The sequence below is a fragment of the Erinaceus europaeus genome, chromosome 1, assembly GCF_950295315.1.
Source record: "Erinaceus europaeus chromosome 1, mEriEur2.1, whole genome shotgun sequence".
NCBI lineage: Eukaryota > Metazoa > Chordata > Mammalia > Eulipotyphla > Erinaceidae > Erinaceus > Erinaceus europaeus.
The window spans coordinates 153,838,350-153,858,313 of record NC_080162.1 but is presented as its reverse complement, the minus strand read 5'-3'; the positions used below and the strand labels follow the sequence as shown (position 1 = coordinate 153,858,313).

Genomic DNA, 19,964 nt, shown 5'->3' with positions numbered 1-19,964 from the left:
TTTTTTAATATTTATTTATTTATTTTCCCTTTTTGTTGCCCTTGCTGTTTTATTGTTGTACTTAGTATTGTTGTTATTGATGTCTTCGGTGTTGGATAGGACAGAGAGAAATGGAGAGAGATGGGTAAGACAGAGAGGTGGAGAGAAAGATAGACACCTGCAGACCTGCTTCACCGCCTGTGAAGCGACTCCCCTGCAGGTGGGAAGCCAGGGGGCTTGAACCGGAATCCTAAAGCCGGTCCTTGTGCTTTGTGCCACGTGCGCTTAACTGCTGTGCTACTGCCCGACTCCTGTAATTTTCTTTTTTAAGTATTTATTTAAAAAAATAATAAACCTTGGGGCCAGGTGGTGGCACACCTGGTTGAGCACACACATTAAAATGTTCAAGGACCTGGGTTCAAGCTGCTGGGCCACACCTGCATGGGGAAAGCTTCACAAGTGGTGAAGCAGGGCTGCAGGTGTCTCGCTGTCTCTCACCCTCTCTATCTCCCCCTTCCCTCTCAATTTCTGGCTGTCTTTATCCAATAAATAAATAATGAAAATAATTTAAAAATAAAAATAAATAAACCTCTGCAAATTCTCTGAGAGAAAAAAATGAATTGAAAAACATTCCACAAACTCTATTAAGTTGTACTCATACTACTGAGGTGGAATGCAAAAAATCACCCAAAACCTTTTTTTTTTTCTTGTCTTCAACTGTCTACTACATTAAAACACATATCATGATGGAATTATGTCACTTAAGGTAAAAAGTGATGAGTATAAAACAGGTTATTTTAGAATTCCCCCCCCATGGACTTCTGGAGGAGGGGCTACAAAGCAGCAGCAGCTGTGTTTCTCTCCTTTCCTCTCCTGTTCAACTAAGTATATCAAAGGAGACCACCTGGACCACAACAAGACAGGACTAGAACGACTTCAGAAACTCACCAAATCACCAGTGAGTGCAAACACATGTGGCTCATGGATAAGCAGGATCCTAAGCAGAGACTGAGCGGTTGGTAACAGTCAGGCAGTTTACCAGTTGAGATACCACCTCCAGTCTGTTTCACCAACAAAAAAGACTGCTGAAGAGAGGAGGGGACTCCTATAAGACTCACCAAATGCAACTTTGAGTCTCCACTGCTACTGCCCTTAGAAGTTACAGCAGCAGGGAGGAGGCCCTGGGCTGACACCAGGGGACAAAGAACTAACCAGGAAACTCAGGAGAAGATTTACAACTCAGTGGCCTAGTGGTGGGGCTGTGAGAGTCTCTTTGCATAACCATTTAGGGAGGTTGTGGGGATGTGGTGGAGCCTGGCAGAGCTTGACCTGAGAGGTGAGTCCCCCCTGGTAAGTCTCTTTCTGTACAGAGGGGTTGACCAAGAGGGGAGACATATGAACCTCAAAAGGTTCATTTTAAGTCTTCCCTGCCTCACAAAAACATCCTGCATCTTCCTGCCTCTGGGATCCCAGCATTCCTTAAAACATTAAGCCTGTTCCACTCTACATTCCCTGATACTATGGCGTGTCCTATTATTATTTACATATCAATCTTCTGTCTTATCGTACAAATGACTAAAGGTCTCCTTCCTAATTCCCCCTTGGTTATTGCTAATCCTACCAATTGAACCCCTAGCAACAGTTGCTGGGATGGTCCATACCATTCCCGGCCCCCTTTGCCTTTCTCCACCCCTTTCTTAACCATGGTATTGTCGAGCCACTTCCGTTTCTGTCTTGTCTCTTCTGTGTCCCGAGCTGGGGGAGGGCGGATGTGCAGACCAAGAGGATGACACCGCCATTGCAGTTTGCACCATGTGGCTTAACCAGGTGTGCTACTGCCTGACTCTGGAGCATTCGAATAAATAAAGATTTGAATTGTACTGCCACCACGAGCTTAGTTCCTGGGTCATCTCTCTCTCTCTGGAGATGCTAGCCCCACATAACCACTGGATTATCTCTGCCCCACCCTGCTTTATCTCTTGGTCAGGAGTCAGTGATAAAGATAAGAAGCCTACTTATAGTTTAAAAGCCCTCAGGATCCTATAGCCTACAGGAAAGAAAAATAACAAAAGAGGCTTTTAAGACACTGAGCTCCAACTCAGGGGTTAAAATACTACTGAAACAACTGTCAATTTCTATAACTGCGAACCCTTTAATTACCTTACTTAGACACAAGTCAATCCAGGCAAGTGTGATCAGTAATTTGAAAAGTACTGAGAAAGGGAACTCATAACATACTATATAAAATAGTTAAATCAACAAGAAGAAATATTGGAGAAATGAAACAGGACAAGAGTCCAGCTAAAATCCCCCAAAGGTTGAAGCACAAAATAATGAAGTCAACATCCAAACACTAGTTAAGGAAATAATCACAGGCGTGAGTAAAGAGTTTGAAAGAACTGTCATCAGAAATGCAGAAACAACAAATGAGACTCTGGAAGAAAACACTAATTATCTCAAGGTTATTAGAGAGCTGAAAGCTGAAATAGCTGAGTTAAGAAGACAACTAGCTGAATAAGCTAAAACAGTATCAGAACAGGATAACAAAATAGATGAACTCCAGAAAACAGTAGAGGGGAGATAGAACAGAATAAATGAGGCTGAAGACAGAATTAGTAAGATCTTTGACAAATTAGAGACAACTAAAAAGAAGTAAGAGATCTCCAAAAGAGATTAATGAAAGAGGTAATGAAAACAACAATAGAGACCTATGGGATTACTTCAAAAGAAATAACATACGCATTATTGGCTTACCAGAGGAAGAAAGAGAGGCAGGGGAAGAAAGCATTCTTCAGGACATAATAGCTGAGAACTTCTCTAGTCTAGACAACATAAAAGACATAAAGGTTCAAGAAGTCCAGAGGGTCCCAAATAGAATTAACCCAGACTTAAAGGCACCAAGACACATCCTATTTAGAATGGAAAGGAATAAAGATAAAGAAAGGATCCTGAAGGCCATAAGAGAAACACGAAGAGTCACCTATAGAGGAAAACACATTAAGATTAGAAGCAGACTTCTCCACACAAACACTACAGGCCAGAAGAGGATGGCAAGTTATCTATCGAGTGCTCAATGCGAAAGGCTTTCAACCAGGACTATTGTATCCTGCTAGACTGTCATTCAGACTAGATAGAGACATAAAAACCTTCTTTGAAAAGCAACAGTTGAAAGAATCAACTATCACCAAGCCTGACCTGAAAGAAGTTCTGAAAGTTCTCCTATAAACAGTTAAACCACCATAAATATGCCATCTATCAGAACACTCTAAAAATCTACAAGAATGACAGTACAATATCTTCAATCTTTGATATCAATAAATCTTGCCAAACTCAACAACAAGAAAACAACCCTATCAAAAAATGGGGGGAGGACATGGACAGAATATTCACCACAGAAGAGATCCAAATGGCTGAGAAACACATGAAAAAATGCTCCAAGTCTTTGACTGTCAGAGAAATACAAAGTCAACAATGAGATACCACTTCACTCCTGTGAGAATGTCATACATCAGCAAATGATGGAGAGGTTGTTGGGTCAAAGGAACCCTCCTGCACTGCTGGTGGGAATGTCATTTAGTCCAGCCTCTGTGGAGATCAGTCTGGAGAACTCTCAGAAGGCTAGAAATGGATCTACCCTATGATCCTGCAATTCCTCTCCTGGGGATAAATCCTAAGGAACCCAACACACCCATTACAAAAGATCTGTGCACCCATATGTTCTTAGCAGCACAATTTGTAATAGCCAAAACCTGGAAGCAACCCTGGTTGAGTGGCTGAGCAAGTTGTAGTATATATACACAGTGGAATACTACTCATTTATTAAAAATGATGACTTCATTGTCTTCAGTTGATCTTGGCTGGACCTTGAAAAATTCATGTTAAGTGAAACAAGTCAGAAATAGAAGGATGAATATGGGATGATATCACTCTCAGGCAGAAGTTGAAATACAGGATCAGAAGAGAAAACACAAGTAGAACCTGAACTGGAATTGGAGTACTGCACCAAAGTAAAAGACTCTGGGGTTGGTGGGGGGGTTGAGAATATAGGTCCAAGAAGAGTGACAGAAGACCTAGTGGGGTTGTATTGTTATATGGAATACTAAGAAATGTTATGCATGTACAAACTATTGTATTTACTGTTGAATGTAAAATATTAATTCCCCAATAAAGAAATTTAAAAAAACTTAGGTTATTTGTGTATCAGGATTACAGATAACAGCTCAATTTTTCATTTATCATTGGTATAAGAGTAAATCAGATATAAGGTGTGTAACAAAGATTATACAAACTCCAAGGGGAGAAACAGGGAATGTCTCATTACAGCAAAATGTTATGTTTCACTATCAAAGTTATTTTACACCTATTATTAGTACTACTAATATTCTTATTCTTAACTTTTTTGATGTATAGATAGCAGCTTCTGAAATAACCTTTCAAAGCCAGGGAAATAATTCATCAGACTCACATGCTTGAGACTCCAGAAGTCCAGGTTTCAATAACATGCCATAGTTGAGCAGTGTCCTTAGAAGGCCACACCTTCCCTCACATGACAAGAAATCAATACATCTTTGAGAAATAAAATAAGTCCTTTCCAGTCTGAGTTCTGAAAAGTCCAGTGCATTGTAATATACTCAATCAATATTATAAAAAGTGATATGGAGTAAAACTTACGTGAGTTCCTGGATAAGAGAATCCATTGGCACTGGTGATAAAAAAAAAAAAAAGGAACAAGAAAGGAAAAATAGGCTTATAATTTGAAAACTATATGACTATATGAAGCTTTTTGCCTACTTAGAGATAATTACCAATAAATGGTTAGTGCAAGTCATATTTAATTTCTTGCTTGGTCTGTACAGGTCAATGCTGGTCTTAGTTCTTTGGAGACTATTGGATAGGTGACTAGAGATGATGGGCTTAGTGCCACACTTCACCATGGGACCCTATAGTCATGGACTGAAATTTAAAAAATACCTAGCTTTAGAGATACACTTGAAAAATACCTAGCTTTAGAGATACACTTGAAAGATTTATAGAAAAGTTTCAGTACAATCCTATTTATATTTTATTGACATTAAACAAGTATTTAAAGAGAGTTAGCATTTTAACTAAATGACTGTATCTCAAGATGTTACTCCACAAATTTTATTTGCATCTAGAGAGGAAGAAAAACTTCAGCCATGTTAATATCAATACTCTTTTTAAAAAGGAAAAAGAAAAAAAAGGGAGAAAAGCTTTGTTTTTTTTTTTTACAACTGAACTGATGGAAACTAAAGTAGCTCTGTTTATAAATACCTGCCTATGCAAGGATAAGCAGCACACTGAGAAAGACAACAGGTGGTTTTTACAGATTACTCATGCTTCACGAATAACAGTTGTTTCATTTCTCCAAGAAAAATGAAAAATCTTGGCTCTATTTAAGTATATATATGTGCCAAAAAAATTCAAAGTCCAAAAAGAATTGCAAATGAAAACAGGCACATTTAGATTTATGAAAGAGTAGTGTGTTTTAGAAGTCAAAACAAGAGATTCAAATAATCCAAATACAGTCCTTTTACATAATGGTGTTTGTGCCTGACCTGGGCATATCCTAAATAATGATGCAAATTGTCTTTTTTAAACTTACATTTTTATGCAGAAAAGTTTTCTGCATAAAAATTTAATGGTTAGAAATACTGGGGAGCCAGCATAATGTATATGAAAAAGACTTTCTTGCCTAAGGTTCTATGGCTCCAGATTCACTTCCCAGCACCACCATATGCCAGAGCTGAGCAGTGTTCCAGTCTTTCTCTATTTTCCTCTAAATCAGTCTCTCTCTGTTTCTCATTAAAATAAAATAAATATTAAAAAAGAAATAAATACTGTATTCCATTGCCTGCTGAATGGTGGTGCACCCAGTTGAGAGTATATGTCATAATGCTCAAAGACCTGGGTTCAATCCCCTAGTCCCCACCTATAGGGAGGTGAGGGTAAGCTTCACTATCTCCTCCTCTATTCTCCCTTCCCTCTTGCTTTCTCTTTGTCTCTCTCCAATAAATAAATAAATATAAAAATTATCCTAAAAAAGAAATACTGTATTTCATATAGTAAGGCACATGCTGTGATGGCTTTGAAAGTAATTTAAACTGAAATTTGACGATTGTACAGTGTACAACTTCTGTTTGGGTCAAGTCTTATGCCTTGTACAACACTAGTCTATGTTTTGGTTATTACAACAAAAGATAATCATTGGTACATTTTAACTGGAAAAAAAAAGCATCCTGAGACTTGTTAAAAATTGGGGATGGGGGGAGTGGAGTCTTGACCTGGCTCAAACAGGAATTATTTACTTTGACTATTTAAGTAAATTCAGCTGATGAAAGCATTCCATATGGTTAGTTACTTGCTTCCAAACAACTGCGCCACTGCTGCTTGACCAGCTTCCTCAGCAAGGCAAGGCTGACTGAGGATAGTAAGGTAAGAAACAGCTACCCAGAGTGTTTTCAGAGGCTATGGTGAACCTGCAGTTTTCCATTTAGAATTAAGGGTCACAAAAATACAGCTAATTATAATAAAAGTTATTTTCCTTAAGGGGCATTATTGCCAGTCAATCCTGTTTTCCAGATGTTTAGATCATCAAGGGCCTGTTTATATTTCAATATTACATTACCATCTGTTGGTTACGAAAAGAGAGGGATAACCGGCAAGTTAAACCTTCCAAACATTACTTTGCAAAGCTGCCGGGAGATTCCCAGAAGGGACAGTCCAAAAGTAAACATCATCATTTTACTTGAACTAAGTTTAGATTGCAAACCACTAAACCAGATAACATAAAAAAATCAAAACCTGTTCTGGCAATAAACTAACAACACAGTCTTTCCCCTTGGCCATAAAAGGTGACTTCAATAATTTGAAAATCTCTGTGAAGCAGTCTTGGCTTGCTAGTCATTATGTTACTTTGCATGATGTTCAAATCTACTCTCCAGTGCATTTTGTGAGACCATCATTTGAATTTTTCTGAGTTTACTGTATGTTCTTGTTCATAACAGATTATCTTCCAATGTCAAGATGTAGTGTCCTACTTTGGTTTTAAAAGAAGCCCTAAGGAAGTTGTAATCATTTTGACTACACATTAGAGACCAAGCACTGGAACTTCCATATTTCATGGTGTGGTAGACACAGTGTTGAGGAACCTGCACTCACCCTTGGTTCCTTTTGAGCGAGTCCGCAGTGTTTTATCTTCAGCCTCTGCATCCATCTGTAACATGAACACAATGTTCTGAGGTCATACTTTTGACATTGGCCCAAATGTGAAAACACCCTTAGAAGTTCTGAAGGTCGTTATGAAATAAAAGAGGAAAAACTTTCATGCTCTCAAACAGCATTCTAACTTTACAGGGAGAGAACCACTCACTACTGTCCTTGAACTCCATGAGTTTTGAACTGCTTCTAAAGATGCCGACACTGGAGAAAATAAAGATTAAAGGGCAGATGTCTTTGTCCACGGATATTTGCTAGGGATTCAAACATGCCTTACATTACAAAGATAAAAAAAGGATTGTCTGATTAACAGTAGTTATGCAGGAGGCAAAACCTCAGATGCCATGCCAAAAAGATTTCAGAATGATTTATTAAAACCAGATTCCTTTACAGATCTAAGCACTTTCTGATACATACCTTTTTCTAAGTTCAAAAAAAAATTGTCCATGTAAAAAAGCAACATAAAGTAAAACCCCTAATATATCTCTAATACTTCCCTTTTCAGAACATCATCGGAGATGCTGGTAACCAGTAATACCACATAGTAACTCCTTAAATTCCATAATAAATACTTAAATCATTCAAATCTACATGGGAAGCAAAATTTGCATGGATGTGTGTCTATATCACATTCCCTAGACCATCATGACTAAATATTTCCAATGTAAGCACATGAATTATCAAAGGGATGCAAAGACTTAATTTAAAAGTCTGTTGTTTTTGTCCACATGGAGATAAATTCTAACCTGACAACACCCATTCATTTCATTAGAATTTTCTAATCATCTCAGAGTACAATTCACTTCTGCACAATATCAGAAGGAATTCTTAAATATAAAGAAGTTTTTTTGCTCACTGAAAAATCTGAGGCAGGCAGAAGGTGCTCTCCATGGCTCTCATCCTTAAATTCTGACACTGGCGCGGATATGGTGTGACTGCAATGGTAATGGGAGACGCATCTCTGCTCTCTGAGGCTGAGTTGTGATTGAAGGCACTGACCTGCCATAGACTTATAATAGGGGAGCAGGTGTGGCAATGATGGACTTTAATTTCCTTTAATAAACCTTTTATGTGCCACACTTTTACTGCCATTCGACGCTCTCCAAGGTCCTGCACATAATAGGTTCATTACTTTTGATTACTATAGTCTATTGAGACAAACAACTCCAGAACACACTATATATTATGTTCAGTTAAACCAATATAGACTATTTATCCATTGTGCATTTTTTTCACCTGCAACACTACAGACAAAATTAATGACAGCTCTTGTAAGCTAAAACTATTAAAACTACCAGTATGCTTTTGTCATCATTTCATAGTAAACACCACACCAATCACTGAACTGTTGTTGTTGTTGTTTTTAAATTAGCAAACAAAAAAAAAGTGTTCACTGCTTTTGCTGAACAGCAGTTGGTCTGCTTTAGTCTACACAAAGTGGTTCATAGTTATGAATATTTAAAACTACATAGTAAGAGAAAAAAATGATTAAAACAGAGGTGATTCTCCCTGCATAGATTTCCCTTTTTAAAAAATCACATGAATTTATAACAGACCTGAAACTGTTTGGGATTAAAATGATTTGGTTTACTCAGGATGGTAAGCACTGCACTGAGAAATCCTCCTCCTTTGTGAGAATCTCTGTTGCATTTAAAGTGGTTCAACTCATGCAAACTCCCCTCTACATGCAAACTGAATCCCCCCAAAACTAGAGGGAGGGTTAAAGATATGAAAACCACCAACTGTTTCTGAGGAAGCAACTCTAGTTGGAGAGCAGCAACTCAACACAAGATAATGTCATATACTGCTGTGTAGGTGCTATTATCTCTCCCCAACCACTTGGAAAAATTCAACCAAAAGGAAAGTACAGGTGGAACTTGATGAGTTTCTTTAGCAAAACAGAAATGAAACTACTTAAATGGAGCCTTCTTTATAATAGTTTACAACCAATTCTATTTTGCAATTCAGCTGTCCAAGGACCTGGTCAGTCTGTCATCTCATGCAGCCGCCTCCCATTAAAGTAAGTTATTAGAAGGAATCCATAAATATTCATGGACCTCCTCTAGATTGTGTCTGGAATGTTGGCCTTCTAATTGTGTTTTGTGGAGTTACTGCCCTCTTGTTGGTGTAATGCATGTGTTCTATAGGAACATTCACAAAACTGCTAACTCATTCACAAAACTCATTTTCAGATTTAACTTGTGGGTCAATGTAGTGAATGAGATCAGAGTCAAAACATCCACTCTATTTATTTTTTTTAAAAAACTTTTTATTTGTTTGTTATTAGATAGAGACAGAGAGAAATTGAGAGAAGGGGAGACAGAGGGAGAAAAAGAGACAGAAAGACACTTGCAGCTCTGCCTCACCAATCTTGAAGCTTTCCCCCTGCAGGTGGGGATCAAGAATTTGAACCTTTGTTCACTGTGATGTGTGTGCTTAACCAAGTGTGTTATCCCTTGACACCTTTATTTCACTTCTTTTTCACACACAAAGAGCAATGAAAATTACTGCTTTCAGTATTTAGTCTTGTCTTATTGCTCACTGTAGAAAAAGAATATCAGAAAAGAAAAAAAAAGAAAAAGAATATCAGAACCTTAAAGTTTATGTGCTTTTTTTCTCTTTGGGGATGGGAGATTTTTAATATTCATGAGATGATTCACTCTCTCCTTAGGTCACAACCTGAAAAATCAGTCTTAGTTCTCCAAAAACTTGTATTAGGAGACAGAAGGGTCAAGTATTCTTAATATGAATAATTTTTATGAACTTTAATAAGTTGCCAGTGGGTTGATTTAATTTTTATGAAATCAAACCTTGCATTCAGTGGCTAACTTATTTAGGTTATGGTTCATTAATAGTAGAAGGAGATTTCTAGATCAGTATGCATCTTCAGAACTTGGAACATTAGTAGGGAGAGATTATCATCATTTCAGAATTTTCCAGAGTTCTAAAAAAAAACAAAAATAGTGACAAAATTCAAGGCATTGACCTACACAGCATATCATGAAATTTTGAAAACTACACTTGTTGGGAACTTGAACATTGCAAGCGAAGACCTCATCATTTTTACTATGTCAGTCTCAAATGCTATTGATAAGCTTGTAAAAATACAAGAATCACTTTTTTCTCAAAACAGGGGTGTGACTATTTTTGAAAGCTCTCTTTCTCCAGGGTTTTCAGAGCCTTCATTTACTTTATTTCCTTGTTTATGAATGGGAACAAGAGAAGTTATTTGCTGAGATTCTTATTATGAATACTTTGACTTTGAAATTCTGCTTTTCAATAGAAATAAGAATATCAATGGTAGTCTTTGCCATTATTATTGTTCCTTATATGAAACTACTTTAACAAAAGTTTATTTAACTTGTAAAAGTGGACGTATTACTTATCATATTCACAGAGATAAAATGGTTTTAACATAGTACATATTATGGCCACAAAGAAAAGTTTTAAAAAGCCACTTCTCCTCAGATTTTTTGGGGAGGAGAGTTAAAACAAGGAGAAATGGCAAGAGGGAAAGCAAATTGTAAATTAAAGAAAATAAAGAAGCAAAATTCTAAGGAAGAAAACTTGCAGAAAAATTAAATAAATAACAATGGAAAGAAGAAAAACTACCATCAAGATAATGTAGCTATTTGAACAGACAAATAGCTCACTTGGATAATGCAGTGCTTTTCCATGTTCATAGCCCTGGGTTGAGCCTGGTCCCCACCATACTGGATGAAGCTTTAGTGTTTCTTTTAGTGGTTTCTTTTCCTCCTCTATCTTGTTCTTTTCTATCTAAAAATCTGCCTAGAACAGGGAACTCTCAGAGACAACAATAAGAGAGACAGAGAGAAATAGAGAAAGAGAAAGGAGAATTTAAAAATAAAATAATTTAAAAATAAAAACAGATGAGCTTTTAATATTTATTTATTCATTTATTTATTTTACCAAAGAACTGCTCAGCTCTGGCTTATGTAGGTGTATGGAACTGAACCTAGGACTTGAGACTTCTGCCACAAGAGTCTCTTGGCATAACCATTATGCTATCTCCCCTACCCAAATACTAAATTTTTAATGTAATTATTTAATTGATTTTGGGAAGCTTTCAATTAATACATCTTCATACATACATACATACATACATACATACCTGGGTCCACGTATAGTATATGGAGCAATTTTTGAGTGAGTTATACTTGAGCATCTTTCTGGTACCTACATAGGAGGGAATCAGCTTCTAGCTACCCACAGTGCTCTAACACAGAGAACAGGCACCTTTGGGCTGAATAAGGAGGCCTGGAATTATTAGGGGTAGGAGGGGAAGATCCAAGAAACAAGGCATAAAATTCATAAACTCAGTTTTGCTTTCATTCACATAAGCAAATTACTGGTGTGCTAGGAGAGTAAGTTTTTTTTACAATACTGTTTCAACCTAATAGTTATCAAATTATTATGTACAAGTAAACATTTAAGCACATTTTAAGAATAAAATCAAATCTCTTGGTAACACTGAAGTTTTTTTCAGCAGAGTTCTAGATACTGGCTTCATCTTCATCAATATGTATATATGAAGATGTATTTGTAGATATATTTGTAAATAGTCATGAGTTGGGTTTCTTAATATGAATTTAAAAAGTCTTGGAGACCCCATCTGTAGGGGGAGGGAAGCTTCACAAGTAGTGAATCAGGTCTTCAGGTGTCTCTCTCCCTTTCTATTTTTCCCCTCTCCTGTCAATTTTTCTCTGTCCTATCAAATAAAATAGAAAGAAAAAAACCTTGGTAATCATAATATTTTGAGGACACATGCTCAAAATCCATATGCCATTAGTCTTAACACTGTAAAGTGAGGTATATTCTCACAGAGATAGTTATTTTATCTACTTATTTATTTATTTTGCAGTCCTGGGTCTCATGTATGCATGATTTAACCACTCAGTCACTTTTTCATTTAGAGATAGGTAGACAGATAAGAGATACAAGAGCATCAGAGGTTCTCTCAGTGAAATACCAACTCTCATGTCTTGTCTGAGCTTTAATGTGGGTCACATACATGGCAAAGCAATAACCTTAGTAGCTACTTTATTTTTTCTTCCTTTCTTCTTATTTTATATTATTATTATTTGCCATCATGGCTATCTACAGTGTGTGATACATGCAAGAATTCATTGTTCCCAGTGGCCTTTTTCTTTTCCTCTTTTCTTCTCTGTTAGTCTGTTAGTAGTGAGAAACAGAGAGGGAGGCAGAGGGGGGGCTTAAGAATGGGAGATAGCTGCAGACTCTCATGAGGCTTCCTCCCCTGCAAGTGGAGATGGGGGTCTGTTGTTTATTTTCAGAGGCTCCAGCTGGCCGGGCTAGCTTCACGGGCAGGTAACAGAGACGACCAGAGACACACGGCTGGGCAGGGAAGCTGTATTTCTTTATTCAGGAACAATGATTCATAAACTAACCCAAACTAATCACCAAACAGAACTCTCCTGCCTCCTTCCCCCGCAGCGGCGCCAAGAACTCTCGAACTCTGTCCCTCTGGAACTCTCTCGGGGTTCCTTCCTGGGGCGGGGACAAGTGGCCCGCCAAACTAGCAGGACTAAACCACAATCAACTAGAGATGGGGGGGAAGGGGACCAAACCACTATGAAGAATACCAACATATTCCCCCTTTTCTTTTTAACTAAATGACTACAGTATCAGGGGTGTGGGGAGAACAGAAACCTATATCGTACAGGCATTTTCAAAAAAGAAACTGGCACAAACATGGAGAAACATGTAAGCAAGTAACAAGAACCAGTGTGTTGCCAAGGGAGGGCCTGAGGGGGCCATTTTTTTGCCTCTGTGGGCAAAAGTTTATCAGCTTAAAAAAAACATTTCTTGCCTCTGGGGGGCGTACTTGCCTTGACAGGCTTCCCTGACCAGCCGTGTGTCTCTGGTCGTCTCTGTTACCCGCCCGTGAAGCTAGCCCTGCCAGCTGGAGCCTCCGAAAATAAACAACAGGGGTCCTCAACTTGGTAGTATGTGTGCTCTACTGGGTGAGCCACCACCTAACCTCATAGACATCTACTTTTAACTGGAGAAGTTCTTCACATCCATTCAATTTTCAATAATTTTTTCTTTTAACAAGATCTTATGGTGATCCTCCCCTGTGATTTTTTAAATTGGCAGTATGGATTTCAATGTTGTGTTCCATTACACTTCCTAAAGGTCAATTCAGTTCCGGGTACTCATAACTAGTGAGAGCAACTTCTATGCCTGCTCAGAAGAGATTCAAGAGTCCTCTCCATAAGATTTACTCAGTGGATGCTTTCTTTTTTTAAATTGTTATTTATTGATGGGGCAAATACTTTACGTTGCAATCATTGACATATGTGTACAATTACATTATGTATCAGCCCCCCCCCCCAAATTTTCTTCCTATTCTCCTTCCCCCTCAAATGCTTTATTTATAAAAATCAAATATGTGGGCTGTGTCTGCAAAACCCCACTGCCTCCTTGGCTGCTGGAGACAAGGGTGGGGCGGACCACTGGAGGTCCAGGGAGGTCCAGCGATAGGGATGGGCATGCAGAGACACAAACCTCTGGAAGTGCTTCAGAGAGACAACTCAATTTTATTGGGGTGAGAACAGGTTTATATATGGTTAGAAAAGGAAGAAAAGGGGCAAAAAAAAAGGGGGGAGAGGACCAATAGAGGAAGATCAGTCCAAATAAGAAATATTGGGGAAAGGTCCGTTGCTGGTATGCAGAACAAGGTGGCTAGTAAAGGAATTTATGGTCAGGCTGGTCCTAGTGAGTGGGACTACTCTTATCTGGCTGGGGGGCCTCTTTGATTGCGGGGCAGTGATCCATTCGGCTTCCCTTAAGCCGAGGGGTGAAGCACCTGCCAACCTCTTTGCAGAGAGAACCTAGGGTTCAACCCTCTCAAGACCTGGGGACACCTAGGGACCACTCTCCCACACAAATGGGGAAAAAAAAAAGACAAAGTAGAACTCAGAAAGTTGGAAAAGATTAAACCCAGAAAATGAATGAAGATGATGACATTACATTGGAATAAAATTTGGCTAGAATGACGAACACAGAACTTTACACTGAGTGCACTTCTTCTTTGTTAAAATGATTCAGGAATCACTGTGTTTTAAACATAGCTTTGGATTAGCCCAAAACAGCAGTAAAGTGTGTTTCTCTTTTATACAAGGGAAAGATGGAGAAAATGAGTTGTGGTATTCTTAAAAGAATAGTTGACATAATAAAAGCAACACTAAAAATGGTCAGGCATATTTTTACCTCTCTTCTTAACCTCTTTTTGATTTTTCTGATTTCTTCATATATTTCTTAACTACACAGGAAGAACAATTCATAAAATAAAGTTAAAAATCTGAGCTAGTAAAAACAGAAATTTTTCATCAGCCATGATCACATATTAACAAGTTTCTGAACCTTTTTTTGAATTTTTTCTCCTAAATAAAATGGGAATTCTCTAAACCCTTTATTTAGAACATACTGTCACTAATTTCAGTTCTATCCCTGTATGTCTCCATCATTGTACCATTCTTCATTCTATATAGAAAGTTGAACAAGTGAGTGATACAACCTACCCTTAAAGTTTGATACTTATCCTTGTCTGCCCTAGGTCTCCCATCCTAACAAACATCATCCCTAATAAAAGGCAGATTTGATCAGCCATAAGACTAAGTAGAGGTCTCTGGACTGAGCTTTTCCTGAGGTCCAACTGGCTGCACACTCCCCACAGATGACATGATATTCAAAGGGAATTTTCTAGGGTCATTTTAAAATGGACCACAGTAAAGGAATTTTTTTTAAATGCTGAAGTCATTTATTCATTGACTTGATTTTTTATAAATCCCTTAAATATAGTAGGAGAAAGGTTGGGAAGAATCAGAATCAGAGGATGGGCTAACTTGCCTGCAGTTCTCTCATGCAGGGCCTCTTCTGTGAGCCGGTCCCTGCTAGAAGCCTCAGCAGATGCCAAAGACACAGCCCAACCTATTCTACTCTACTCTACTCAGAGCATGACTGCTGGCAGTTCTCATAGCAGATGAAGAAAGCCATTTTCCAAGAGTAGCCAGGAGGGTATTCTTTTCTTCTCTTTTTTCTTTTCTCTTCCTTTTTTTTTTTTTTTTAATTAAAGAAATGTTGACTGAAGACAAGCTTGGGTAGTTTTACAAGGCGGATGATTTATTTTGATTCTCACTTCTCATTTCCAAGTTGTCACTGCTGTTGTAGACTTCATCCTGTAACTTTGCACAACTGGCAATGCTGAATATAAACCAAAGCCATATGTTTGTGCCCTATTGCCAAACGACTCCAGCAAATAGTTCTATTATTCCCTTAGGTAGTCAACATGTGCCAAGGATTTCTATTAGTCGCCATACCACAGTCTCTGAGTCACAGCTTTGTGACATAAGGGGGCAGTCACCAGCTTTATGTTTTAGGAGACTTTTTTTTTTGTATTTCAAAAAAATATGTCATGTTTTTAAGATAACCCAGAATAGATGGCATTGTAAGCATGCCTTACATTCTTGGTAGTATTTGAATTTACGTTTGTTGTAAAACATGTCAATGTTAGAAAACAAGTTCCTCCATATTGGTAAAGATTGTTAAAAATATATTTTCCACATACAACTCAATGTCTTATTTTTCAATGTTTGTAGAGTTTACTCAAGAAAGACACTACATAATTTTTAAATAACCTCACTTGTTTAAGATAATCCTTAAGTAAAATAAGTACTAATGCAAGTACATTAATAAATTTAAAAAATTTAAAAAGTGCTGAAACTTTCTTTAAAGAAAGCATCAGAAAATAAAATATGCCAGTCAATAGGCAAAAGGATTTGTAGGCTCAGAGAACTTTCCTGTTCAATATTTTTCAAGTGACCATGCTTTTGACAAAAATCACAATGCTAAAATCATCAGTAATGATACCTCACTGTCAAAGCAAATCCACAGAGACCAAGCATTGCTGAAGAGAAGAATATTTATATAGATATTTGACTGGATTTTCTTTCAGTTATTTCTACTTTTTTAAATGAAAATTATCATCTTACCTCTTTCTTTAGCTAACTATTATGCCAACTGTTCACCCTGTTCCAACAGTGATTAAATGTTTTGTACACTTTAGAGAGAAATCCTGAAATTCATCCTATTAAGATAAAAAAGAAAAGAAACATATATGGTAGGACAAATACATAGAAGAGCAATATTAAACAATATTAAAACTAAACAACAAACAATGCAATGACATTTTTAACTATTGACTTGGTCAGATCACACTATATGGAGAAGCAGAATGAAAAAGCTTATACTACATAACAATGGGAAAATTACATTTCAAACCCAAACCAAAATCCATTGTTGTGATTACTGATATATATATATATATATATGCATATATACACATATGTGTAGCTGTACATATCTTCAGTTTAGTAGGGAAAGTGTATAAGAGGAACTTCCAATTATTACATTTGCTTTTCTCTATTAACCACCAAAAGAAAAAAGTTCAGACAAGATTTGGGATGTGCTATACTCATGGACTTACAAGAAGCAAATTCCAAGTCTATCTTTTGCTATTTAGGGCTTTCTTTAATGAGTCTGCCATAAAGTGCTACTAATGCTTTTAAAACCACTGCTTTAAACTTCTTTTCTTAGAAACAATTTGCCCTTGTCTTACTTTGTGTTCAGATATAAAGCACAGGTCTACATTATCTCTTATTTGGTCTCAGGAATGGGAAGCCATTTGGCCCTTGAGAGAAAACTCTGAATTTCAGTGTAGTAAACTCACCACACTTGAGAGGAACTATTTATGCAAATATCACATATAACAACATATGTTTAAAATGTTTATTCCTGATAGTTCTGGCATTTCAAAACACAAGACACTAACCTTCCTTGCTGAAGCTCTTTATTGTTCTGTTTTTTTACCCTTTGTAGTAGATTGGTATGCTTGGAGTTTGAACCATAGACTTCTGTATTACTTGTGAGCTTTGACCAGACATTAAGTGGATGTTTTTCCAACTCAAGTCAGTAACTATAGTTCCTGGAAAAATGGATGAAATTCAAGTTATAGAGTTTACTTACTGCACAGGATGTAAGAATGGCAAAGTAAGATAGAAACTTGGGAATTCTTAAGTTTTGCTTGATTGCTACTAAGGAAAGAAAATAAATAAATTAAAACCTTTCTCCTCAAATGTGCTTGGCTTATTCTACTTTCTCCCTCAGTTCAGAAAGAGTTCTGAAGCTTTCCACCTGCCTACTCCCCTTTGTTAGCCATACTCAAACCTAAAACAAAAGATCCTAGAAAACAGTCACACTGGTGAGCAAAGCTCTTTCTAAATCCTGAAAGTAATGGCTTTTTGTCTAATACCCTATCGTGTTATGTATTTATTAGCAATACATTTTCCATTTATTTTCTCAAAGATTGCCAATAAAGAACTGAATCACATAAGGGAGTAGCTGTAAACCCTCTGAGTTCCCTAATGTCAAACTCATTAGCATCCGAATAAGCACACAGCAGCACATCATCTGCACAATTGCAATTTTTTACTACTTTTAATAGCGTTTCTCAAAGGGCTCATTTTCAACTTTCTTCAGTGGTTAGTTGGTTCTCAGGGGAAAAGTAGCTTCCTGACGCTCGCAGCTTCCACTCAACAACCCGGCCGTTTGCTGTCAGATGCATCAGCCCTCTGCCCTAACCCCATCTGTTGTCTCTTCTCTCCCTGGGGAAGAGAGTTAAGGCAGCACAGCTGAGATCAACTTGGAGAAGTGCACAGAGGGCACCGACAAATATATAAGTTTAGAAATATGATTTGACACCAAAGGACTCTAGAAGTCCAAGCACTCTAGCTTACAAATGGGAACTATAATATGACCCCTCTAGCAGCTCTCTATTCCATGCTCTAACACTAGTGACTCCACCCATCAGCATTTTGGAAACACACCCTTGGCTGATAGTGAAAGGAACCTTTCACATTTCCTGCATGTACTCTATTATTTTATCAAGGCCATACCTTTAAAACTCCATCTTACTTAAATAAAAACTTCAGTAGTGATTTAGCAATCATTTTACAAATTTGTAAGATTTCAGGTGTATTTAGTTTCACACACAGAGATATAAGTCACTGCACTTACATCTTACTACGACCAAAGCCCCAAACCCTATTTTATTAATTGCCATACTTTATTCTCTTTTCTGTTCTTGAGCCAATAGGGCTTACAGAATTAACTTACATGGTCACAGAAAGTACATATTGTGGACTAAAATTTAGAGTATATCTTGTTTTGGTTCAACAAAGGAACTAAGCTAAGAAAAAAAAATTGTTGGATGGGAGGCCAATTAGTCTAAGACTTGGAATCCTGACCAAGTTTCCACAACTTGCAACAAAATTCTGTTCTCTGGGCACTACTGTACAGTTCATTTTTAAAAATGAAACAGCAATCTTAATAGATAAACTGTATAACCACCAAGGTGTTAGTAAACTAATGGTCTAAACAATCTTTAAGTGCGCTCTCTAATTAAGACAGTTTTATTTGTTAAATGGAGTCATCACCAAGTATTCCATTTGTCTGTTTCATTATATATGCCAAATAATTAGGGACTCTCAATTCTTTACAGCTGCTTCATGGGTGAGTACTTGCTTCTGAAAAAGGACAGTTAGTTCGCTTTACACAACAATATAATGAATCTGCTGTGTTAGAAAATGGGGAGAAGGGTGAATGTCTAGTGTGATACGACACACAAATCAATTATATTATTTAATCAGAGAACCATGTATTTACTTATAGTTCAAAAAGACACAAAATTATTTTTCTTTCAGGGCCTGGCAGTGGAGCACCTGACTGAACACACGTTACAGTTTGCAAGGACCTGGGTTCAAGTCCTTGATGCCCACCTGCAAGGGGTGATGAAGCAGTGCTGTAGATGTCCTTTCATTTTTCCTTCCCTCTCAATTTCTCTCTGTCCTATCATAAATAAATAAATAAATAAATAAATAAATAAATACATTTAAAAAATTCCTCTAAACTCAGTGTGAAAACCTTGGTTACAAAGGCAAATAAATTTAAAATAATGTAAATGTAGCACCACAAAAACTGTGTCCTTTAATTGATATGAGTTTACCAGACCACATTTTCTCTTTGGGTTTTACCTAGCAATATAGCCAGACTTTTTTTTTTTTAATAGCAGCATTAGGATAGAAAAACAGGCCCTTCGCAGAAATTGGGAATGCAAAGACAAATGCCAAAGACAAGTAAAATAAAACCAGGAGAATAACAGCATATTTATGTTAATTTAGCAAAAAGTATAGCAATCCCTTGAGGTTCTATCTCTATAACTTCTAACTGTAACAACTTCAATCTTTTAATCACTCTTCTAGTTTTAATAACTCTGTTGATTGTTAGTTCAAATGATATAAAAGGGATGTTATATTTTTAGTTTGACTTCTTGAATGATAAAGAACGGAGATCTGGTGGTGGGAATTGTGTGGAGTTGTACCCCTCTTATTCTATGATTTTGTCAATGCTTCCTTTCTTTTTCATTTCTGCCTAGAATGACTATTTATTTTATAGGTTTTGAGCTCAAGAAAGGGGGGAGCAGGGAAAACAGTAAGAAATAAAAGGGCTAGAGAGTAACCTCAAATCTAAGAGAGAGAGAGAGAGAGAGAGAGAGAGAGAATTGGAAATATTTAAGATATGTTATAATGTAGTAAAGGGGAAAAAAGGAATGCTAACAAACACAGTTGAAGGCCATTTAAAATTTTCTG

At 37.2% G+C, this 19,964-nt stretch overlaps 1 protein-coding gene across 2 annotated transcripts in view; it reads right to left on the bottom strand.

Moving 5' to 3' along the window:
* ST18 (ST18 C2H2C-type zinc finger transcription factor) overlaps window positions 1–16,341 on the bottom strand; it is a 163,755-nt gene extending 147,414 nt beyond the window's left edge. For both annotated transcript variants that reach the window (XM_007516048.3, XM_060198463.1), the window contains exons 1-3: window positions 16,251–16,341; window positions 7,159–7,213; window positions 4,651–4,681 (exon numbers count right to left, since the gene is read on the bottom strand). In XM_007516048.3, the coding sequence (XP_007516110.2) occupies window positions 4,651–4,681; window positions 7,159–7,213 (86 nt within the window). In that variant the 5' untranslated portion in view covers window positions 16,251–16,341. The remainder of the gene's footprint in view (window positions 1–4,650; window positions 4,682–7,158; window positions 7,214–16,250) is intronic.
* Window positions 16,342–19,964: the final 3,623 nt, after the last annotated feature.